The sequence below is a fragment of the Sceloporus occidentalis genome, unplaced genomic scaffold (genome assembly GCF_023333645.1).
Source record: "Sceloporus occidentalis isolate IW3139 unplaced genomic scaffold, rSceOcc1.0.p SCAF_20, whole genome shotgun sequence".
In the NCBI taxonomy this organism is placed as follows: Eukaryota; Metazoa; Chordata; class Lepidosauria; order Squamata; family Phrynosomatidae; genus Sceloporus; species Sceloporus occidentalis.
In genome coordinates, this window is record NW_028317000.1 from 4028938 (window position 1) to 4054013 (window position 25076).

Below are 25076 nucleotides of genomic sequence, written 5' to 3' on the forward strand. Positions count from 1 at the left end.
CTTCTAGAACCTGGCCGCAGAGCCTGAACAACCCACAAAAATCTATGGATGCCGGCCATGAAAGCCTTCGACTTCACTCCCCAAACCATTGCTCTTTCTCTTTTTTAGGCCTGGTTGTTGTGCTGGGATAGGCAAAGCCGCCGCTTACAGGACCTCCAATGATTTCCCCGACGAGATGCTGAGCTTCATCAAGTCCTTTCCGCTTCTGGATGAAGCCGTGCCGTCGGTCACAGAGCAGCCATGGTTCACCAAAACCGCCAGCAGGTAATGGTTTCGCCTCCCAAAAGGAAGATTAGAATTGAGGCAGTGATGGAAGGAGAAAGCAAGGATTGGGGCAGGAACTGAGGACGATGGGCAACTCAGTGGCTCTCAGCCCCGGAGCAGTTCACTTCTATTGTTAGGCAACTCAATGCAGGTAGAAGCTGAAATCAATACAAGTTGAGTCTCCCTTATCCGAAATGCTGGGGACCAGAAGCGTTTCCGACTCTGCAATATTTGAACCTTTGGGGGCAAAGGGGCCTTTTGTGCCCAGCAAACTGGAATCCTTTCTAAATAGGGAGGGAGGGGATTTGAACATGGGTAAGTGAACTAAAGCATCCCCGTTTCTCCATATCTACCTGCCCCAGATATAAGCTGACCCATTTGGCTGTGGACACGACGGCTGGTCCCTTCCAGAATTACACAGTTCTCTTCTTGGGTTCGGAAGATGGGACGGTGTTGAAGGTTTTGTCCAGGACTACGGAGAACTCCACGGTGGAGACACTGTTGTTGGATGAGATGTCCGTCTACCATCCTTCCCGGTGAGTCCAGATTTGGGTGCCAATCCTTGGTACACTGTGGGGAGGAACTTGATGATTGCCCACATCCAAAAGCTTTAAAAACCACGGTTCTAGACTGTCTTCTCTTTGAACCGTCCAGGTGTAGCATCAAGAAGGATGACCGCCGGGTTCTCGATTTTGAGCTGGACAAGGCCAACCATGCCCTCTTCGTGGCTTTCTCCGGCTGCGTGGTCCGGGTGCCCCTCAGCCGCTGTGCCGCCTACAACGCCTGCAGAAGGTGAGCACAACGGGGCAGGAGGTGGGTTGTTTTCGTAGAACTGGATATGTGCCATTAAGCCCCTTTAAAGTAGTCTGGAGCTGCATTAATTCTGCCGTGTGGCATCCCTTGGGCGTTCGGGCGTGTGCCATCCTTACATGGGTCTGACTTAATGAAGAACCCATCGGCTCTGGGCTTCACCTTGCAGCCGCTTCTAGGAAATGCCGCATACTGTATATACTCATGTATAAGTCTAGAAATTTGGGTTAAAAAATTAACCCCAAAACCCTGAGTCAACGTATCCGTGGGTCAATTTAAGTACTATATTTTAACTATATGTATGTATGTATGTATGTATGTATATGGTGGTGAAAGGGAAGAATTTAATCTTCCCTAGAAGCACTGAGCACTTTACTCTCTCATCCATACAGCCTTTAGTATGAGCGCAAATAGTTATGCCTGCTGCAATTTTGCAAGTTCTTTGGTATTGTTTTCCTTTGCTTCATCCTTTACATCCTTCATTACATGTCCCTAAGTTTTGCCCTCGACTTATCCATGGATCATATCAAAATCCATCATTTTGACCCTAAATCCTGTCCTCGACTTATACATGAGCTCGACTTATATACAGTAACCCATTTCCTACAAGAGAATACTAAAATCAGCTTCAATTCTCCTCTTCCTCGCCTCCTTTTTCCTCCTTCTCTATCCTAAATCCTGGCATATGCCCACCTTTTTTCCCATGCCCATGTCCTTGGCCCAACTTGCCAGTGATGAAAGGACTCTCTTGTCTGCAAAAAGCTGAATTTGGAAAACTTCATCTTCTGGGGAGTGAAGAGGCAATTCCCAGAATCCACAAACATCCTCACCGGACTCTTTCTAATTATTCATTTCCTTTTTTCGCCAACCCAGGAGCTGCCTGGCATCCCGCGATCCGTACTGCGTTTGGTCACGTTCCGGCTCTTGCGTCGCATTCGGCCCCGAACTCAGGTAAATCGGGTTTGGTGTCAATTGGAAAACGGCATCTGGGTTTAAATCAGGGTTGGGAATCACCCAGCCTTCAAGGTGGTGAAGGATTTCAACTCCCAGCATGCTGGGGTTTACTGTCCGACAACATCTGTACAGTTCGCATCCCTGATTTTCGTGCATGTTCTGAACTTTCCGCCAAAGAGAGTAAGGGGATATGAATGGCTCTTCTATCTTCCATTTCACAACAACCCTGTGAGGTAGTTCAGGTCGAGAAAGACAAAGAGAGACAGCTCCAAGTCTATCCAGTGAGTTTCATGGGATGACATTTAGATCCCAAATCTCCCAGTTTGATGCTGTAAACACCGCACCGCACAACTTTTATTTCTTGCTTTCGTTCTGGAAGAGCTGCCAATGCTTCCTTCGTTTATCCTATCTGATATCCCCCCAGCCCTGCTCTTCCGAATGATACATTGCATAAGGTTTTACAATGGATTTTTCTTTCTTTAAAAAATATCTGTTCCTATTGATTTCCCCTCCTGGTTGCATTTACTTTAATTTATTTTTCTCCCTGTCATACACATTTCGAGCACACGCAGGGGAATTGGGATCTTTGAGTCTAATTGATTTCTTCCAGAATGTCGGTGCATGTAGTTTTAAAAATGTTTGGACTTTTAAAAATGGTTTTTATAGAATCGTAGAGTCGGAAGGGATCCCAGGGGACATCTAGATCAACCACATTCTGCCATGTAGGAATACACAACTCACACACTCCTTCCAACCTCTGCTTAAAGACCTTCAGAGAAGGAGAGTTCATTGCTGTCCGAAGCAGTCGCTTCCCACTCTTACTATCTGAAAGTTCTTCCCAATGCTTAGATGGAATCCTCTTGTCTCTGTTTCCATTCTCCCTTCTTCCATTCCCATCCATGGCCTTGCCTGCCAGACAAAGGCCACCAAGCCATCAGACGCAATCCGCCCAACACACCAGTTAGAAACCATCACCACCCAATCCATCATCCACCCCATTTCCAACAAGAGCCACCCAACCACCTTGTGCAATCCTCCAGACCTAGGGACCATGACAGTGTCCCAGTCCATCACCCATCCCATTCCAATAAAGGCCACCCAACAAACCCATAAAATCCTCCCACCCCGGCGGTTAGGAATCATGACCATGGCCCAATCCATCACCCATCCCATTTCCAACAAAGGCCACCCAACCACCCTATACGATCCTCCCAACTCCCACTATGGCCCAATCCATCATCCATCCCATTTCCAACAGAGACCACCCAACCATGTCACTCAGTCCTCCCAACCCAGCAGATAGGTGAGATCTGATCCATCACCCATCCCATTTCCAACAAAAGACATCCAATCACCCCATACAATCTTCCCACCTCGGTGTTAGGAGCCATGACCTTGGTCTGATCCATCACCTATCCCATTTCCAGTGAAGGGCATCCAACCACCCTACCCCATCCTCCAAACTCAGCAGTTAGGAACTACCACCATTAACTGATCTATCACCCACTCCATTTCCAACAAAGGCCATCCAACCATCCCATACAAGCGTCCCATGTCACCGTTAGGAACCACCACCATGGCATGATCCATCACTCATCCTATTTCCAACAATGCCACTCAACCACCCCATACAATCATCCCACCCCAATGGTTAGGAACCATGAGCATGGCTTGATTAATCACCCACCACATTTCCAACCAATCCATCACCTATTCCATTTCCAACAAAGACCACTCAACCACCCCATACAATCTTCCCACCTTGGTGTTAGGAACCATGACCATGGTCTGATCCATCATCCACCCCATTTCCAACCAAGGCCACCCAACCACCCCATGCAATGCTCCCAACCCAGTGGTTAGCAACCACCATTATGGCCTGATCCGCCACGCATCTCATTCCCTTGAGCTGCGGGACGAAGGAGCCGGGAGCTTCCTTTGCCTTCCCTTTTTTTTCCTGGGCGCCTGCCAATTGATTAATTAGCCGAAGATTCAATCAAGCCAGTAGGCTTGGCCTAATGAGATTCCTTCTCTCTCTTTCTCTCTCTCAACCCCCCTTCCTTCCCTCCCCGCAGGAACGGATTTGAGCAAGATGTGGAAAATGCAGCCAAGTACTTGGGGAACTGTCAAGGTAAGGGGCCTGGGAAGGAGGAGGAGGAGGGAGACGCGGGTCCCCCTTTGCAGCTGGTGAGCCTTTGCCATCCTCTTCCGCGGGGGTCTCCAAGGAGGAGAGCAGAGCCCACCGGGCCTCCCAGCTTGGCTATAAAACTCCCTTTCTGAGCTGAACAAAAAGGGCTGTGTCTTCGCAGCCTTTTCCTGCCTCCGATCCCCCCTCCTCTGCCTCCTTCCCGGCTGGAGACGTGTCAAGAGCAGCTATGGAAGGGGGGGAGCTTGACTCTCATCTCGATGGGAAGAAGATGACGCCACCGAGATGTCATTGGTCCACCATTTTCCTTTGCTGGTGGCTCTGCAATTGTGGCCCTCTGGGCAAAAGGAGGATGGATTGCTTCCCGAAACCTTGAGAAACGCAACTGTAGAGTTGGAACGTTTTTCAACGTTTGACTCTTTTTTAACTGAGTTTCTTAGAACCACAGAGTTAGTGCAACCTTGCAGGAATCCGTGAGCATTAAAAACCCATGCACTTGTCCCTTCTGGTGTAAAATGCACCAACGGAGGTAGAGATCATCGCAAAGACCTGCCTTGTTTTGGAGATTCCTTGTGGGGACTCTCACAATGCAACAGCTGCATTCTGGAATCGACCGCAATCCTGATCTTTGCCTCCTGAAATGTAATAACATTATAATAACAGGGGAATAACATGGTCAGAGGGTCGCGCCTGAAATTACTCTCCATGATTTTAATCCGCAAAATGCTTTTGCCTTCCCTGTTTGCCCCCAAACCCAGCTTCCCGAGTGCGGTTTCTCCTCTCCTTGGCTTCATCCCACGGACTTTCCTCCCCATCTCTTATCTCCTCCTTTCCTTTTTTAGATGTCCTCTCTGCCACCGGGAACCATGATGGCACCAGTGACTCCGCTTATGGTTAGTACCTCCCTTCCTTCGTTCCCCCCTGCCTTGCCCAGCTCCTTCGATGGCTTATTCCCTCTTCTTCCTTTATTTTTGTCGGAAAATAATTTTTGTCTTTTAGGGGAGCACCACAAAGCCCTGCTAGATATCATAGTTGACATGCATTGGGAGTGCTTTCTTCAAGGCTGCCATTTTGGATTGCATCGGGAAACCTTAATATGGTTACGGTGCCATGTTGCTGAGCACCATTTGGAGAACACAGTGGGCCCTCCACATTCACTGGTGTTAGGGGCTCAAGACCCTTGTGAGACAACACCTATCTAGGAATCTCTAGATCCTCCAGTTCAACTCTGTGGTCAACATCCAGTGGAAGGTGACCATAGACTCATGCTGGAGGACCTACAAATAACTAGAGTTGAATCTCTAGGTCCTCCGTCACGGCTCTATGGTCAACTTCTGGCAAGGTTGCGCTGGCAGACCTAGATATTCTTAGAACATACGAATCAAATCCGCAAAAGTCAAAGGTGCAATGTGGAGGGCCGACTGTACTCTCAAGTTCCAATAGTTGGCCTCCCATAAGACTATTGGTATGTTTCATTGTGTCCATTTCCCAATGGAGAAGGTCCCAATGGCCTCTTAATGCAATGCAAAGGAGCTGCCATGTTAAGCCTTCCAGCCCTGTTGGCATTCATGTTCCAAGATGGCCAACATCTAGCTCTGGCTTAGGCCCACGATGGCTTTCTTAAAATGGGGGCAAACATTTTTATTTTTGTCAAAATGTTAAGCGGGGGAGAGAAAGGGGAAAGGACTAGCCACTAGTCTAGGGATTTTCTCAAATCCTTTCTCGGAACAAATACCTTCTCCGAAAAGGATTGCTCCATCCCTCCATTACATCATCCAGCACCATTTCTAATTCCATAATGCCAACCCATCCACCCAACTCCATCATCTTCCTCAAGGAGTGGAAGATTTCATTCATTTTCACCCTTCTGTCTGCCATTTTGCCAAGTGTTCAAGTGGAAATATTCTTATATATTCGTATATTCTTCAGCAAGGCCACTTCACTACTCAAAGCGAAGACTTAAGGTGCAGCCCCCAAAACCTGCTTTTATAACCCTCAACCTCGCCAAACGTTTGGCCATACATTTTACAAAATGAGAATGGAACTGCAGCCATTTCAGTTTTGGGCTGCTATTGTTTGCTATTTTGGGACAGTTTGTCTGACCTTTAAGGGTCCCGGGGCAAAAAAGCATCCCAAAACCTGGTGGCAAAATTGGACTTGTCTTCAATTGAGGTTTCATGTTATACCTTCTAAAGCTAATAAAAAGCTTCAACCTATTTGGAGGTTTAAAAAGCATAAAGAAAAATGGCTGGCTGGGGGATTTGTAGCATGGGAAGGGACGGTTTCCAAGGTCCACCCACAAAGTCCAGTGGCTACTGGTCATGCTGGCGAGAGGATTCTGGGCAATGCCATCCCAAAAGCCACATTTTTCGAACCTGGAAAAGTATATATGCATACAGACTTGTGTTGCTTGCTAGCAGAGTTGCTAACAGATGGTGAAAGTAAAGTTGTTTAATAAAGACTGGAGCAGAAAAGTTCAAATCCTCGCTTGGCCATGGAAACCCTCTGGATGGCTTGGGACGAGTCCCATAGTCCTAGAGAACCCCATAGGCATGTGAAGTTGAAGGCTTTCATGGCCGGCATCCATAGTTTTTTTGTGGGTTTTTCGGGCTCTGTGGCCATGTTCTAGAAGAGTTTATTCCTGACGTTTCGCTGGCTGGCACCTTCAGAGAATGCTGACATGGATGGGAGTCAGGTCACACAGTATATCTATCTATCTTCCATTCCAGCATTCTCTGAAGATGCCAGCCACAGATGCTGGCAAAACGTCAGGAATAAACTCTTCTAGAACATGGCCGCAGAGCCCGAAAACCCCACAAAAAGCCCTAGGCAGGCTTGCCATACATAGGAAACCATTTGAAGGCACACAACAACAAAGCCCCCCTTTGAAAGAGATTTAGGGTCATCCAAGGGGTGACGACCAGAGCCACGATCCCCCTCTTGCTCCCCAAATTTCCTCTTGGCTCACTTTCCAGACCTTGGCAGCATCTCTCCCTCCTTCCTGAGCAAGAAAGAGAGAGCTCCACCGAGCCGAGAAATGGGAAACCTTTTTGGAAACGTCTGGGATTCATTATGGACTTGGCCGGAGTGTTTGGAGAGACGGCTGACACGCAGGCAAGGCTCGGCTTGGTCGCATGACAATGGGGCCGGCGGCGGAGTTGCAAATTCGCCGCAGGAACCCAAGACGTTTCAAAAATACTTCCATCGGCCTGCTCCAGGCTTGGGATGCTAAACATCCCAGTGGGGCTTTTGGCACATCTCTATATCCTTCGTGTCCATGTGGCGACGGACCCCCGAATCCATCCCTTTCATCGATATTACAGTCAGCAACATACACAGAGTGAATTTTTGACAATGTGAAGGCTTTCATGACCGGCATCCATATTTTTTGATGAGTTTTTCGGGCGATGCATCCGTGTTCTAGAAGAGTTTCTTCCTGATGTTTTGCCAGCAGCTGTGGCTGGCATCTTCAAAGAATCGTATCTAATCTCCTCCGAAGCTGCCAGCCACAGATGTTGGCAAAACGTCAGGAATAAACTCTTCTAGAACATGGCCGCATAGCCCGAAAAACCCACAAAAAATATGTTATTGCTCGCTCTAGCAAACATCCACTGAACACTTTTAATTTTTCCAATGAGCATTGCTTCCCAACATCAGTTATTATTTTAGTACACTATGGGTTGCATTACTTCAGAGGCATGTTCCTCTGATGCTTGGGAAAGGGTTTGCTTTTGGACTACAACTCCTAGCATCCCCTAGCAGGTGTGGTCATTTCCAATGTGGGAGTTGTAGTTCAAAAAGGCACACTTTTCTGAGCTACCAGGAGTCAGACTAGGTCAGCGATGGACACATCTGTCCATTGCGCTTCCATCCATGTTTGCATTTTGCAAATTTGGATAGCAACAGACCAAAACAAATGGGAATTCAGTTCACCATCTTAGATGCCAAATGGACCAACTTGGGCAACCTCCAGCAAGTCATGCTCTCAGAGCCTTTTAGAAGGAGGCAATGGCGAACCCCCTTTGCATAAATGTTTCCGAGAAAACAGTGGCTCCAGATTATGACTTTTTGGAAGCCAGATTTGGTTTTGCAACCCGACGTTCCCCATCCCCATACTTGCAATGCGGCACCCATTCCTTGCAGCCGGACACCTCCGCTGTTGAATCGCCATCTTTTTTCTTCCTTTCCCTCCATTTCCATTGTCGTTGTGGTTGCTTGCTGATGTTGTGTTTGTCACCGGTAACGCAGGGGAGATGCCGACCACCGCCGCCGCCTCCACTGCCCCTTCCCGGGCGATGCCCACGGGGTCTCTTCCCGCTAGCATGGCTCCCGACGCTCACCCGGTCCCCCCTGGCATTGGGGACCCCCACTCCACCCTCCATGTAGCTGTGAGCACCCAGGGTAAGAAGGGACGGGCCGCTTGCCCCCTGGTTTCGCGCCCCACATCCTTTCCCTTTCTGGTTCTCCTTGGCACGGCACCTGCCCGATATTTGTCGGCTGCACTACAGATCACTAACTGACCCTAACTTGCAAGCTGGAATGTGGAAGCATGCGTAGAAGTAGGTGCGCCATCGTCCTCGGGTCTTGCATGGCGTTTTCGGTCTTCCTAGGACTTGGGCACAAGGGTAGGGTACGGTTGGATTGCACCCTTGTTGATAGGCTGTACCTGCTTTCTTTCTGCCCAGTTGGCCTCTATGAATATATTATTATTATTATTATTATTATTATTATTATTATTATTTCGTATAAAAATAGGAATAAGAGCAGCACACAATATTAAAAGAACAGTACAGTCTACAAATGTCCGAATGCATCTGAGGGAGTAGATTTAAGTCTACAAAAGCTCACGCTGCCAACTTTTCTTTCTTTCCATGAAGTTTATCACACGAAGGAGATCGGGGTTTATCACACGAATATCCCAGGATAATAAGCCCCATTATATGCAATAGCGTAGTAATATGATTTTGTGGAGAGTCAGTGTGATGTAGTGGTTTGTGTGTCGGACTACGACTCCGGACTATGGAGACCAGGGTTCGAATCCCTGCTCAGCTATGGACACTTACTGGGGTGACATTGGTCAAGTCACTCTCTCTCAGTCTCAGAGGATGGCCATGGTAAACCAACTCTGAAAACCCCATGATAGGTTTGCATTAGGGTCGCCATAAGTCGGAAACTTGAAGGCACACAACAAAACCAGGTGTACATTTCCAACTGCTTCAGTTTCTTCTCCAAAGGATGTTCGGGTCAGCCACTTCGCACAACCTTAGGGCCCAAAAATCGACCTCTCAACCCACTATAGTTGCCCACCTTGAAAATCTTGGGAGTTTTCAAAATCAAATATACTCCCAACCCTTAAAGACACCTTTGGAAAACACCCAGCGAAGGCTTGCCCAAAGAGAAAATGTGTATTTGCATTGGATTTTAAAGTAAAATATCCTTTGAGTGACTTCAGGTTAAAGCTTTGCCTCGGTTTAGGTTAGCAAATTCTGCCTGGCAAACATTTGGAACGGAGAACTGTGGTGTGTTTGTAGTCACAAGCGTTAAATCATCTGCGTCCGTTCCATATTAAAACCCCATTTGCAGGAGTTTGGGTTTGCCAGGGCCTCCTGGGGACGGGATTGCGACTCCCATCATGCCCGTGGCAGATGGGATTTGTAGTCCCGCTGCCGCTGGAGCCTGTCCAGGACGGAAAGAGACATTCCAGTATGTGCAGACATTAGATTTCCTGTTTTGCTTCAGAGGAAAAGAGGGAAAAAAGGGGGGTGGAATTTATTGGAGGATTTGGCCAAGTAGGTTTTGTGCGTTGTGTGTGTGTGTGTTAGTGTGCATTTGTGTATTTTAACACACAGCCGGCTTTGCCTTGGTCTAGTCGCTGCAAAAGTGCAGAAAGGAAAAAAGGAGGGGAGGATAGTCTCACCTCTTCTTTCGTCGAGGTTCTTTCCTTGATTTTTGTTTTTATCCCCCAATAAATGCAAAATTTGGACACGTTAGTTTTGCCGGAGAACTAGAGTACAGAAAACTTGGCAGGGTTTTTATTTGATTTTATATTTTGCTACGGTACTGAGTGACAAAAAATAATAATAAATAGAAATAAATTAAGCAAAGCTCAGAACTTACCAACATTAAAAAAGAAAATCAAAACCAAGCCGTCTCCCAGACTTGAAAGGCAAAGCAAAATAATATAAAATCACCCAGTGCTAGCAAGCGATTGCGTAAATGGTTTTGCTGAAATTTGGAGGAGAGCCAGGCCTTCAAGTTGCAAAAACTCTCAACATGGCTGGTTCTTCCATAAATTTGGGTTTTAAGAGCGGAAGTGGGGAGAAGAGACGAGAAGGAGAGGAATCAAATCTGTCCTTAAGGAAGATGGCTCAAGATGTCCAGATTTCAAAATTTCCCCATTTTTAAAAAGTAGTCTTCTGGGCAAAAAGAGGAATCGGAGTTGAAAACCGTGCTTTTAAAGCAGCTTGTCAATGCAAAGTTAAGAATGAGTAGCAGCGGGCTGAGTTCATATTTGTTTCCAAATATCAGCAAGTTTAGCAAAATCCATTTATTTCCCCGATTTAGGCCTCACTCCCACTATGTTTTAATCCGATTCGCAAATCAGTTCGAAGCGGTTTAAATGACCCTGGTTCACACTTGAAGCAATGCGGCGAGAGGGGCCATGAGCCTATTGACACCCGCGTCTTTTTGGCGCTGATTTTTTCCGCGTCTTTTTAGATAAACCGATTCCGCGCAAGTGTGAACCAGATGTGGATCGGAAACGATTTAATTTTTGCCCTTTGCCTGGCTGGCGTGGGTATGTTTTGAATCAGTTCGTCCGTCAATGTGAACCACAAGTGGGTTATTTTATTTTGTTTTGTGGCACAAAAATGCAATCGGGGTAAAATGTAGCGTGAACCACGCTCCGCTGCCGAACTGATCCATCGATTCGGATCGCAAAGCGATTTATTTCTAAGTGGGAACGTGGCCCTAGACTAGAGGAATCGGACTTGTTAGCGGACCCAAACATAAACCGCTTTGATCCCAATGGATTTAATCTAGAATAAAATTTCATATTTAACCCATAACCGTCCCCGTCTCCATCGATCCTTGCCAATTCATCAACTAAATTGCAATTGATGAATGTGTCGGCGAAACCGTCGTAAAACCTTTTAGCACCTTTTCTTCTTCTTTATAAACGGCAACCTTTTACGTTTTGACCTCCTTTTTTGTTTTCAAATGTCACACTTTTCAAAGCCAATTTATGCCTTTTTTTAAAGGGGAAAAAAGGAGAGAAAGCAATCAGTGGTTTCTGCAGAGTTCCTCTCCGCTTTGGCTTTTCTCTCTCCCTTTGTGTGCCATATAATATATATATAATTGTTTTTTGGCAAAATCCCTTGCTTGCAATGCTCCAGTGTCAGCCTTTTTTCTTATTGTGTGTTTTGTCAGTGGGAAAATTTTGCAGCAGGGATAAAACGCAAACCTTTCCCTTTGGTCCGTTGGCCCCCTAAAGAGCGCAGGAGTGAAAAGCCATCCAGCCGAAAGATAGGAAACGCATGGGGTCATCATCCGCAAAAAAGAAAGATATTTGGAAAAAAGCATTGCCGCCAGAGGTTTCCTGTGAAGCCCTGAGACTTCCTCCCAGCCGCCTACTCACCCCCAAAAGTCGCTTTGCCGAAGGAAAAGTGGCTGTTAGGAAAGAAATAATAAAAATCAATTTTTCTAGAAAGAAGGGACAGAGATCAGAAACCGGGAATGGCTCTATGATTGGAGCATGGGGAGAAAAATTGTATGCGCGGCAGGGCACATAGGGGCAATGGGGGTGACCCTTGGCTTTCCCAAACCTCCACGGACCCCTTTCAAATCCCCTAATAATTCATTTTGGTGGAGGGTTGGAGGCCAGGGTTCGAATCCCTGGTAAGGGATGACCCAATGTGGAAATTGGCTTAATTGCACCAGGGCTGCAAACTCACATTTTTAGGAAAATAGTAATAATAATAATAACAATAATAATAATTTATTTATATGCTAGCTCTCCTGCAAGGATCGAGGCGGCTTACAATGCCAAATACAATACAACATAAAATACGTGTATTAAAATGCACTCTACTACTTGGAGGTCTTTAAGCAGAGGCTAGATGGCCATCTGTTGAGGATGCTTTGATTGTGATTTCCTGCATGGCAGAATAGGGTTGGACTGGATGGCCCTTGCGGTCTCTTCCAACTCTACGATTCTACGATTCCTTCCACCATCCCAAACTATATTATAATAAAATACCATAAGCCATTAAAACCGTTAAAATAGTCGACAGTCAAGCCAGTCAGAGATAAGGGAGGTGGGCAATTTAGATAATCTCTATGATAGGAAAGCAACAGCAAACCTTCTCTGAATAAATCTTGCCAAGAAAAAACCCAGGATAGGGTCGCTGTAAGTCGGAAACCACACTGACTGCAACAAAATGCATGTCGGACAGATTGCCTTTAGGTTAGTTTAGCCCCTCGATTGTTATTGTTATCATCATCATCACCATCACCATCCTCACCACTATCATCATCATCATCTACTGCCTTTTGCTTCTCCAAGGCTCCAGGCATCTTACAGGGATAGACCTTTAAACCTCACACCGGACGGATGTGTGTGTATTTAAGCATTTTCAGTTAATTCTCTGCTGTCCGACTTTGCCGACCGTTTTTAAAACGTCCCGGTTTCCCTGTCCTCCTCCCGCTTTGTCCTTCGCTTACTTTAAGTGCTGAAAACAGAGTTCGAAAGTATAGTTTGAGGATAGGCCAAAAATACCTGGGGACTTTAACACAGTGCAGATATAAAATACAATCTATAAAACACTTTAGAAGGGGACCAGACAAATTTGGGGAGAATGGTGAGGGTCTACCAATCCCTATCCACCAAATGGACCCTCCATTTTTAAAGGCAGTCTACCTCTAAATACAGGGATGGATCTCCTGCCCTAAAAAATTCACCCGATCCTCTTTTCTTGGACTTTCCAATCTAGCGTTAGTTGCCGGTTGCGGCTCAGAGGGGGTTGGAGAGCTGGGTAAAAAGAATAAATCTGCCAAGATTTATCTTTGATGGAGTGGTCTGGAGCACCCAAAAACTAGAAATACGCTCAAACCTGTGTAGAGCCACGCAGGAGCGCGCGGGGCGCAAGGGGCGGCACATCCCATTGGAATGAATGGGGCATGTGCCTGTGGCGCGTGTGTGCTGCTGCGCCGCCACATGCACGAGCCCCATTCATTCCAATGGGGCTTGAGCATGCGCGGAATTCAGCTTATACAGGGGGGATCCCCCGTGTAAGCTGAGGGCACGCTGTATTTATTCCTAACTTAGGGCTATGCAGCGTCCTGGAAGGGAAATCATAGGCGCACTGGTGCACCATGGATGACACCCCTTCCATGCTGCGCTGTTTGGACGCTGTGCCCCAGTGGTGTCATCGCTATGTAAACAGGTGCGTGCCCAAATGGTGCCATGGGGGCGGGTTCATGGCATCGAGTGTGCGGACGCTACGCCGTGACTCCACCCACAGGGCGGCGCTTTTCGCCGGTCCGTCCAGGGCCTGCGTCTCAAATATGCCACAGGGTTCCTATATCTCTTCTTTTGCCAAGGGTCACCCATATCCTCAGATTATGCCATTTTTGTGGGTAAAATGGATGCAAAATCTGGTTGTTAGTGGCCCCTTTCAGATGGATTATTCCTCCTTCTTTCCCATTGCATCCTCATTTAGTCAAGCGGCATCCGCTGCATGGAGTTCAGTCCCAGTTTTCTGCACACTTATTTCACTATCTTACGGATAACACACTTACGGACACGAGTCTAAAATTCCCCGCTACGCATGGATGCCGTTTCCGGTTACTAACCGCACGCATGTTGGGTTTTGGTGGGAAAACCTGCCCGTTTGGCAAAACCTTTTAATGGCTTTTCTTCCTCCTTCCTTATCCTTTCCTCCAGCGGAGTCTGCAGAACCTCCTTCACCAAAACTGAAAATTAAATTGCCTTTTCTTGCAGAGTGGCTGGGAGTCTGGAAATGCTCTTGTACCTCTGCTTTTGACCGTCTGGTTCTCGTTCAGGGATTTGCTCTGTCCTTTCGGTGACCACCCCATAAATCCACACAAGGGGGGGTATGGGACCAGATGCCACGTAGATGGGCTTGTTTTTCGGAGCCAGTCACATCCCCATCGGAGGAAAACCCAGGCCAGGTCTTTTCCTCCCTGTCCTCCCGCCACCAAAATCTCGCTCCCAAAACAAACAGAAGCCATGAATCGGATGAGATCTTCCTGGCATTCACAGCATTTGCAACTTGAAGCTTTCTCCTGTCTCAGTGTATTTTCCACCCAACCTTTGTGCACAGTCGTCCAAGACAGAAAGGAAAATATCTGCTGTTGGTCCCAAATCTGTGCAGCCCTGAAAGTTTGCAGAGAGCTCTTCTATTGCAAAGATTTTGGGCTGAGATCCTGCTTGAAGGTGTTGGACTCAGAAATGTGAAGGCGAAGGATTTCATGGCCGGCATCCATAGTTTTTTGTGTGTTTTTCGGGGTACGTGGCCATGTTCTAGAAGAGTTTATTCCTGACGTTTCGCCTGCATCTCTGGTTGGCATCTTAAGAGACTTTGGATTGCAATCTCTGAAGATGCCAGCCACAGAGTGTGGCGAAACATCAGGAATAACTTTAGATCTACTTAGTATGGTTGGTTTTGGATACAAGATTACAGTATACCAAATTTACCCCACCAAAAAAAGTGGTGGAGCAATGTTGGGCAGGCCCTCTTATCATCAGAGATTGGTGTCTTCTGACTAACACCGGATTCTGAACTGGGGACAATCTTGCTTTCTCCCAGGCTTTTCAGGGACAAAGAACTCTGTGCAAGCTGGGCCTCATTCCCACTTACAAATAAATCAGTCTGCGATCCGAATTGATGGATCGGTTCGACGGCGGAGCGTGGTTCACACATTTGCCCCAACTGCATTTTTCCTCTGTAAAATAACCCACTTGTGGTTCACATTCACGAATGAATTGGTTCAAAACGGACCCGCTCCGGACAGCCGAAAGGCAAATTTAAATCGATTCCGATCCGCATCCGGTTCACGCTTGCGCGGAATCGATTTATCCAAAAAGATGTGGGTTTAATGGGTCTGGTACATGCCTCCTCTGAATTGCTTCAGCGATTCGGTTCAAGTGGGAACCAGGGCCATTTGAACCAGTTCAAACCAATCCGCGATCCCATTTAAAAGGTAACGGGAATCAGGTCCTGGATGTTTACACACTTTGATATCTGCAAGATAATAAAGGCACCAATCCAAAATCCAGCTCTCCTGGACTTCTCTCAGGACTAGAGAAGTAATATACAGAAGCCCTAATTTTATCTCTCCGTCCCCATCCTTTCTCTCACCCTTTTTTCCCCATCTGCTTTGTTTGTTTTTTCCTTCTTGCCTTCTTCGCCTTCCTCCAAAACAGGCTGCTTCGTTCTCTCTTTTCCTTTCCACATTTTTAATAACAAAGCTGCTCAGTACCTTGATGGTTTTTCCAGACTGTCTTAAGTCTGGAAGGCACAAATTCTGGCCCAGCGCAGATGTTTGGCCGACACTTTCGTCGCTGGATCTGGATTAATTTAAACCATGTGGGTTGTTGGGTTTCCCCCCCCCCCCCCAGTTGTGTTTGTGTCGAGGTGGAGCGGGTCAAAATTAGGATGTTGCACCCCTCCAAAAATGCAATTTTCCTTGCATCCCCGAATTCAGCATTACAGTAACTTAAAATTCCAGATGAGTATCTTAGAAATCCAATTTAGGTTTGCAAAGAAAAGGGGGAGGCAAAGTAAGTCGGGGAGCACAAAGGCAGCAAAGAGAAGTATTTTTTGCAGTGAACAGTTTTTAATACTCTGCGATGCTAGAAATTTGGGGACAAAACAATTTGATGGTACTCAGAAGTAAGTCCAATTGAATCCTGTGGATCCCCAGGAAGGAAGCAATGCATAGGCATAGGACAAGAGCGGGCAAAATGGGAGGGCATCATCTTGCAAAATAATAATATTTTCCCTTTTGCCTCCATGAAATTTCCTTTCAGGCAAATTTCTAGCCTTGCAGGGACTTCGAAGTTCTGTTTTGCATTTAAAAATGAAGTTTAATCATATAAAACAAGGCAAAGCGCCCAGGAAACGTGAAGACAGAAGCTGCGTCTGCACTGCAGAAATAAAGCAGATTGACAGCACTTTAACTTCCATGGCTCTGTGCTACCGAATCCTGGGATTTAGCTCTCCGATAAAGTGTCATATCTCACTAAACTACAATTCCCAAATTCCATAGCATTGAGCCATGGCATGAGTTAAAGCGGCGTGAAACTGCTTTATTTCTGCAGAGGAAGAGCCCCAGTTGGGAACGATTTTCAGCATCTCCTTCTCTGCAGTGTTAGAAATTTGGAGAGCGGATGGAAATTTTTCATTTCGGAGGTCCGAAATGCCTTTATGTGCAATGTCCCGCAGCTATAACTGCAGCATCTGTATGTTTAGTCTTGACCCCCTTTGTTTCTCCAAGGCCGCATCCGCACTGCAGAAATAATCCTGTTTGAGACTGCTTTAACTGAATGGCTCCATGCTATGAGGTTCTGGGAACAAGAGCAAAAACCTGGGAGGACCGCAGCTAATTAACAAAACATGTCAGGGAAATGCTGTTAAAGAAACAATTAATAAAAACCAATTATACCTGCATCCCATTAAGAGTGCAATAGAAGTGCCACTAAAAACCGCTTCTGTATAATCAAATCGACGGCGAAATTAACAGCGATGATCGGTATTAATATTGTGTTATAAAGCTGCATCGGCTTCTTTTTTAAGTGCTAGGTAAGCGAGGTGACTTTATTTTATATACAGCGCACCGTTGGAAAATAAAGATTTCTCCCTTTTTTATTATTAGCCGGCCAGATATTTATTCCGACCCCATTAAAAGTGCTATATAAGTGACAGTTTTAAAGGAGGGCCTTTAAAACCGTTTCAACGAACCGAATTAAGAGTTTTATTATGTAATTATACCATTTGGATTTGGGGGGGAGGGTTAAGAAAAGAATGGTTTTTTAAAATATCTTCTCCATCTCCAACTCCTTGAAGCTTTCTGTGTTTTATTCTCCATCCCTCTTACCATCCTTGTTGCCTTTCTCTGAACTTGCTCCAACTTGTCTCCATCCTTCCCAAAATGGGGTGCCAAGAATCGAACCAAGGGCTCCAAATGGAGTTTGACCAGGGCAGAATATAGGGGAAATCTTATTTCAGAGTTGCACTTGTCAATGGTACCAATCCTTCAACATACGCTGGACAGGAGAAACCTTCTAGTTTTGCATTTCCAACATGGAAATCTCAGCATGATGTTCCAACGCTGTTCTATTTGTTGGAGCTGCAAACCATGGACCAAACTGACTCCTAATAAATCTCTTTCCAAGCCCATTTCAACCTCATTGCCACCTCTTTTCCGTCCATCAACCATTCTGTGCCATTGCTGCATTCTCCTTCAATTCCTGGTCAAAATCTGATTTTTCTAAAAAGGGGTGGGAAACAAGTCATTCCAAAACAGTGTTCCCCATTCATCTTACGCTGACATTCACATTTCTTGTGTGCCCCGTTTTTCTCCCTGTAGGAGTGAGGCAGGAGCCGGAAGGGCGAGACGGCTTCAAGACGGTCCATTTCACCTTCCTGATTGGCTGCGTCTTCGTGGCATTCGTCCTGGGGGCCTTCCTTTCGGGGTTGCTGGTCTCCTGTTACTGCAACCATTCCTTCCAGAAGTCCAAGCACGCCAACAAAGACCCCGAGAGCAGCGTCCAGCGTCCGCTGTCCCTCCGGAGCCTGGCCAAAATGAACGGCCTCTTGGAGAACCCGGCCAAAGACGGGATGATGGAAGGAGGTGCCCCCAAACTTTACACTACTTTGCTCCCCAATGAGAAGGAGCCGCCCGGTGCGGGGGCCAAAGCCGGGCTCAAAGACCACCCAGAGCTCTCCGCCTTGCCCACCCCTGAGTCGACGCCAGAGCTCCCGCTGAAGAACATGAAAGCCATCCGGAACCAGTGGGAGAAGAACCAGAACTTCAATAACGCCAAGGAGTCCCAAGGGAAGGCCCCCTTTTTCCACACCCCGGTCACCAATCCGCATCAGTACCCCTTCCCCGGGGCGGCCGCCGCTCCCAGCAACCTCCACGGCTACGACGCCACCTTGGCCGGCTACCTGGACGAAAAGAAGATCCCCAACTCGGAGCGTGTCCTGGTGCGCCACTCCCAGTGCTACCTGCCCAAAGGGATGGAGGTCACCACGTTAGAAGAGCTGCTCAAACACCTCCATGAAAGCAGCAGCAACCCCAAGGTTCTGGGAGGGATCCCTGTCCACTTCCCCAACGCCGTCCCGCACACATCCGTCTCCTTCGCCAACCGGGTGCAACCCAAGATCCCCGACGTCGAGAGTGCCCCCTATTATAGCTCCTCGACCTTACCCAGGGACAGCCTGCCCCGGAGACTCGACGTGCCCCCAGATCCGCCTCCGCAATCATGCCTGGAGAAACCGGGGAGACACCCGTCTCACAGACACTCGCTCTGCGGAGCCCCCAAACTCGTGAACGTTGGCGGGAGCGGCGGCGGGATGATCTCCCGGCACCATAGTCTCAGCCAAGCGGGGAGGCCGCCTCCGCCTCTTCTCACCCGCATGCACTCCACGGGGACCTCAGTGCCCCATGATGGGCACCCCCATGCGCTCTTCCTCTCCAGGCAGCACAGTTATGGTGACCCCATCTCGCTGCCCAGCCATGGGGGCATGAAGCGGTCAGTCTCCTTGATGAAGCCCGGCGGTGTCCCCGCTTCCCAGCCCCTCTTCATGCCTTCCTCTCCTCCAGCGCAGTCTTCCAGGCAGTTCAATTACTGAGCCACTGGGACGAGGGGTTTTGTTTTGCACTCTGTGCGGCGCACAGGGGTCTTCCCTGCTCTGGCCACCTTTGCTGGCTATTCAAAATGGAAGGCAGGTGGAGGAAAATTTTTTCCCACCAAGAGGAAGGAATACACACAAATCCCAGCGTGCCTTGCAACAAAGAAAGGGGCATGTGCAAGATGGAAAATGGGAGGAGGGAGTTTGGAGATTAGCGCTCTTCCCTCATTGGTTGCCTCCTGGTACAGGCAGATTCCTTGGCCTAGCCATACCTCCCGTGACAGTATGCAGTTCTCAGCCTTTCTTGGATCCATCAACTGGGGAGTTTTTGAGGTTGCACATGGGTGCCCAGATCCAGTGCCCACAGTCTTCATTATGCAAATACAAACATTTCTACATCTGCGTCAGAGTTGGGCATCTGGCCTGCAAGACCATTTTGTGCCCCTCTTTGAGGGCTAATGTGGCTACCTAGCTTTCCACAGTTGCCCACCCCGATCTATGTATTTTTCCCACCACTTTTCACATAATTCTGGATCCCCAAATTTTGAACATTTGAGGGGAGGTTTTTTCTTTTTTGGTAAGTGGGCCCATTGTGTGGTAGGCAAGCTGAATTAAGAGACCTAGAAAGAGGGGGAGATATTGGTAGTTCTGGGGAAAGTGATGCCACTTGGATGGTTACCTCAATCGACGTTCACCCAGTTTTCAGTGCCCTTACTTTATCCTCTGTTGCTATGAAGACTAGCAATGTAGCCTTTAAGAAATACAACAACAAAAGCAAAACTTGAAAACTGTTGCTTTAGAAAGTCCAATGCCACACTTTCTGGGCAAAGTCGGAGCGGGATGGGGGCTGCCACCCATAGCTTTAGTCTAGGTTTCGGTTGTACATCTCAAATTGGCTTCCTTCCTTGCTTTCTAAGATGGGTATCACCATTGTATTTAGTAGAACAGGTGCGGAAGTGTGTCGGCAGCCAAAACGTACAATTTGGGTACCTTCTGGGCTGCCCAAATATTTCAGCTTTCCAAAGTGTTAAAGAGTCCAAGAGGTAGGTCAATCAAAATATACGGGGAGATGTCAATAAACTGGAAATCACCAAGCACCTGGAGGTAATGGGAAGCTCAGGGTGGCACCTCTGTGGCTCACAAGACTCACATCTGTGTCTTAGTGATATGAGTATGGTGATAGGACTCTTGGCAATGAAAATGTGCACTGATATGCTATGTAACTACTTAGTTATGTGTGCATAACTAAGTAATATCTCCTGGCCTGTCCCACACCTCTGATCCACCTTAAAAGCCAGCAGCCGTGTTGCGTACCAAAGGTTTGTTCAGGTACCGATCGGGGTGCAAAGATCATGGCGTTTCCAGCATTTTCGCACCCAAGGAATTGCAAGAGGGATCCTAATTCTGATTGCCGCAAATTTGCTCACTTGGCAGGAGCAAAGTGGAATCGCCATTTTCTTGTGCCCTGATTGCATCCGTTACTCCTTTGCCCAATCCGGACGCTGGATCTTAAGACGGGAGACATTTACGTAGCCTTACACTAGGACTATGTAGTCTTGCTGAACACAGAGCAGTTACGGCTCCGTTACTCTGGGTTCAGAATAGGTAACTCCACTACCCCGTGAGTTGGATGTAAAGATCAGGGCAGGTATAGGATTAGCTATAGGGAGAAGCACATGGGCTCCCCACAAATGTAGCACTTTCTTTCTGCTTTTCTTTTCAACAAGTATATGGGTGCCCTTCCTTTGGGGAGGGCAGCCTCTGGAAAATGTGAAACGGACTCCGAAAACCAAGTCCACCTCCCACATCGTTTTTTGGGGACTCAACGGGAGCCGACTGTTATCCGTCGGACCGCGAAGTTGTTTCCGGAGCTCGCGAAACCCCCGTGCAGCCTTTTGTCACTTGCATCAAGTTGTCGTTTTCTTTCGAGAGGGGGACCGAGTAGCAAAGCTGTGACTTAACTGGAGAACTATTGATGCTTTCTGGCCCACTTGGGGCCACATCTTTGACAAGACTCTCGCGGCTTCCATTTTGCGCAGGCCCAAGATTCTTCTTGGGGGAGAAATGTAGCATTGAAAACTATCTATTATCCTGCAAGAACCAATTGTTCCTGTTCGCCAGTTTTCAGTCCTTTGTATTTTGAAAATGATTATCCAACACCCTCCTTTTCTGTTTGCCTTTTGGGGTATTTGGTGAGTGCAAAATTGCCCTGGAAAGCCAATCCTTGGTTCTGGATGTTATTCCTTCCCTCTTGAAACTCCACCGTTCCTTTGCTCTCCGATCCTAGTCTCCCTTCCAAACTATCCCCGCTAAGACCATCCATTTTGCCCTTCCACATTTTGTGCTTTAGTAAACCTAGCAATCCCCACAAGTTGCTAGTCCGCAAGAACCCTTGTGGACTTGTCTTCCAATACTTATATCCCATGGATACCTCTCTTAGTCATGGCAAGAGCGAAGGAGAAAAGGGGTTGCCAGTTATTGCTAACTGATAACTGGTTTGCTACTGGTTCAGAGAAGTTTTCCAGCATGGAGATTTCTAGTTCACCGGGAGCACAATTCCAGAAAGTAAAGCCCCAAGGTGCTTGTTCATGAATAGGGATAAATTGCTAAGATTAAAAAGGAGGTAAAACTTGTTTTATGAAAAATTGTAATAATCCCAGTTTAGATTTGTTTGCATCGGTTCCTAAATTTGTCCCCCATTTTGTCCTCCTAGGATTTTGATCCCAAAATTATGGGGACAGAAACCATAAGTCCAGTGGCCGTTGCGCTGGCACTAAAAAGATAATGTACCCAAATGCAAAAAAGGGAGGAAACATTTGCAAACTCAAAAGAAGATGATTGCTTCCGGTTTTTAAACCGGCCCCAATTTTTAACAACAACGTCGTGTACATAAGTATAAATATATATGTGTATATTTCATTGTTTAACTTCATGTAAGAGAAGCGGAGAAAGGAGGAGGAAAGGGGCGGCGGGGAAAACAAAAACGATTTAATCCTACTATGTAGGGAAAAGGCCACCTCAATGCACACGGTTCCATTAGCGCTGACCAATCTGTAAATTTGGTATCCGGAAGGACTGTTTCGAACCCGACGCTTGAAATATACGTATAACCTCTTTGTGTCTTGAAAAACGGTGCCTTTTTTCATGTTTGACTGTTTGTTATCCTTATCTGTGATATTTCTATGGGATTTGCTATATTTCCTTGCAAGCAGGGGGGCATATTCCCTATGACTCTGGTTATTATTATTATTATTATTATTATTATTATTATTATCTCTTTCCAATGAGGTGGGCTACCTTAACCATCATCCCCCATTACTTGGGGATGATAGAAGTTTGTGGTCCAACACATCTGGAAAAGGAGAAGGAAAGGAGATGCAAACCAATACCGTAACCGTACACAAACCAAAAACAAAACTGTTAACATAATACCCATTAAAGGTTATCCTTGGATATCTATGATTGATAAGAAGATCAGATATCAGATCAGAGAGACCTAAGCCTCTCCTGAGCAGTTAATTTCTTTTTCCTTTCCAAACGTAAAAAGAGGAGAAGAGTATATGGACACAAAACAAATTGGGCATCCATTCCTATCCATCCATCGATGGCCAGAGAAAACAGATGCCTCCCAGAAGTGGCCAAATGTTCTCCGATGTATCAGAGCTCACCTCTTGTGTGTGTAACCAGAATCTGGTTCTCCTCAAAAGTAGACCCCTCTTGGACAGGGGGGCTCTCTTCCTAACACACGCAGCTACTCCAGGCGTTCGTTTCGGATCCTACAAGTCCGCTGATCCCAACCTGAATGGATTCAATTGGAAAGAGAGGAATGAGACTAGTATGTTATGACCACCGTATCTGCAAAACTGGAATCCACAGTTGCTCGACCCATATTGCCAACTCATATCTAAAAGCGATGGCATTTTTCTAGGTGCAATTCTAGTGTGATTCTCTGGTCGAAGTTGAACATAACATTGCACCGGAGGACCTAGAAATGCCCAGAGAAGTGTTCATTGTAGGACTCTCTAGTTCCGCCAGAATGTCTAGGTCCTCCAGCGCAATGCTATGACTCCATGGTCAACCTCCCCCAGAAGTCATTCATTGCAACAGGTTTCACTGTTTACTGTGATTTTTGTGTTTCCATGATAATTTGGGAACGTATCCCCCATGGATACTCAGGATATACAATGAATTGTGTGCTTATGGGCCAAACTACACCTCTCCGGCCTTAAAAACAGAGCCACCTTTTGCCAGCACTGTCCGCCTCGTTGGACATCTGCAAAACCACTCCAAACTCCAAGAGTTCACTCTCGATCCAGCTTTCTTTGCTAGACGTCTGGGTGAACTTTTCCTTCCCTCTTGGCTGGGAAGCCGGCAGCGAAAAGGACTGATGATTAAAACAGAGAATCCGTGGAGAGGGAGATGCATGAATTTCCCGTTTTTAACTGATAGATGGTTTCCTTCTTCCCTGCTTTCTGTCTCAGCTTCGGAAGAAGGGAACGGTAAGCATCCCGCCAAAGAAATCCGACCAAGAAAACCCTGAAAACCAGGGTTCAAATCCTTACTTGGCGTGGAGACCCAATGGATGACTTTGGGCAACTTATATACTCTCTCAGCTTCAGAGGAAGGCAAATCTTCCTTCTCAAGTTGTCAATCAATATCAGTTGTCAGTCAGTCAATCAATCAATCAATGTCGAACATTCATCAGCTCTCCAAAGCTTTTTCTCTTAGGGCTCCATTTCTAGACCTTTGACGGTTCCCAAGTGATCCGGTTACTTGCATAACCTCTCCGCAACACTAGCTTTGCCAAGCCGAAGCACACCATTGCAAATGGTTGGGGTCTCTTTAGCATAAAAAGAATAGAGAGACCCCGGCTCCAGTGCGACGTCGTGGTTTGAGTGTTAGACTGACTCTGGATACCTGGGTTCGAATCGTAGCCATGGAAACCCAGTTTGTCCTTAGGGCAAATCACACTCTCTCAGACTCAGAGGATGGCAATGGCAAACCCGCTCTGAAGAAACATGCCAAGAAAACCCTATGATAGGGTCACCGTAAGTCGGAAATGACTTGAAGGCACACGACAACAACGACACTTTCCACCTTTCCTCAAAACTCGGAAGCGGCCTCTGGGCTGGCTCCCAATATCTCCCTGTTGATATCTCTGTTTGCAAAAACGTCTTGCCTCCCTTGGGTGAACTGCCAATCCCATTAGGAAAACGGTAAAAGAGCATTTAGCAGAAGGGAAAAGGATCCTCCGCATCCCTTGAAAATAACTCCTAAAAGAGCAGAAGCGCTTCACATTTGTTGGAAAAGGCGATCTAGCCTCCGTTGTGCGCACATCTCAGGTTGCGCACAGGAGACGAGGCGTAAGTAATTCCCTCAAACCGCTTCGGAGAATTTGGCAGAAAATTACCCAGCAGGGATTTTCTTTGCTCGGCGATTACCTTGCGGCGGGGACTCTTGAGCGCTTATTCCTTCCGGCGATTCGCACGCCTTCCATTCCACGCCAAATAGCTTTTTCAATTAATTTCCAAGCGCATGCCGGAAAGCATCGGGTCCTGCCAGTGGCCAAACCTCATCCTTTTCTTATTTATTTTATTTATTGCCATGGCATTACGGGTGTCGCATTTTCGAGCGAGAACACTGTGAGGCCTGGGTTTGAATCCTTGCTCGGCCACGGAAAGTGGGCAAGCCACACTTTCTCAGCCTCGGAGGAAGGCAAAGGCAGTACTCAAATCTTGCTAAGAAAACCCTGCAATATGGCCTTAGGTCACAAGTCAGAAATTATTCGAAGGGACACAACAACAAGGGCTGGATATGTTTAGCCTGGAGAAGAGACGGTTAAGAGGTGATATGAGAGCCCTGTTTAAATATTTGAAGGGATGCCATATTGAGGAGGGAGCAAGCTTGTTTTCTGCTGCTCCAGAGACAAAGACATGGAGTAATGAGTTCAAATTTCAGGAAAGAGATTCCACCTAAATCTTAGGAAGAACCTCCTGACAGTAATAGATGTTCGACGGTGGAAG

At 46.9% G+C, this 25076-nt stretch overlaps 1 protein-coding gene across 3 annotated transcripts in view; it reads left to right on the forward strand.

Moving 5' to 3' along the window:
* Window positions 1–22200, forward strand: part of LOC149301788 (semaphorin-6D-like) — a 74918-nt gene extending 52718 nt beyond the window's left edge. Inside the window, exons 12-19 of one of the 3 annotated variants that reach the window (XM_089482777.1) lie at window positions 109–264; window positions 627–800; window positions 919–1056; window positions 1948–2025; window positions 4104–4159; window positions 5017–5067; window positions 8423–8575; window positions 17786–22200. In XM_089482777.1, coding sequence (XP_089338903.1) covers window positions 109–264; window positions 627–800; window positions 919–1056; window positions 1948–2025; window positions 4104–4159; window positions 5017–5067; window positions 8423–8575; window positions 17786–19053 — 2074 coding nt within the window. In that variant the 3' untranslated portion in view covers window positions 19054–22200. The remainder of the gene's footprint in view (window positions 1–108; window positions 265–626; window positions 801–918; window positions 1057–1947; window positions 2026–4103; window positions 4160–5016; window positions 5068–8422; window positions 8576–17785) is intronic. The other 2 variants (XM_089482778.1, XM_089482779.1) reach the window with 2 other exon arrangements.
* The last annotated feature ends 2876 nt before the right edge of the window (window positions 22201–25076 follow it).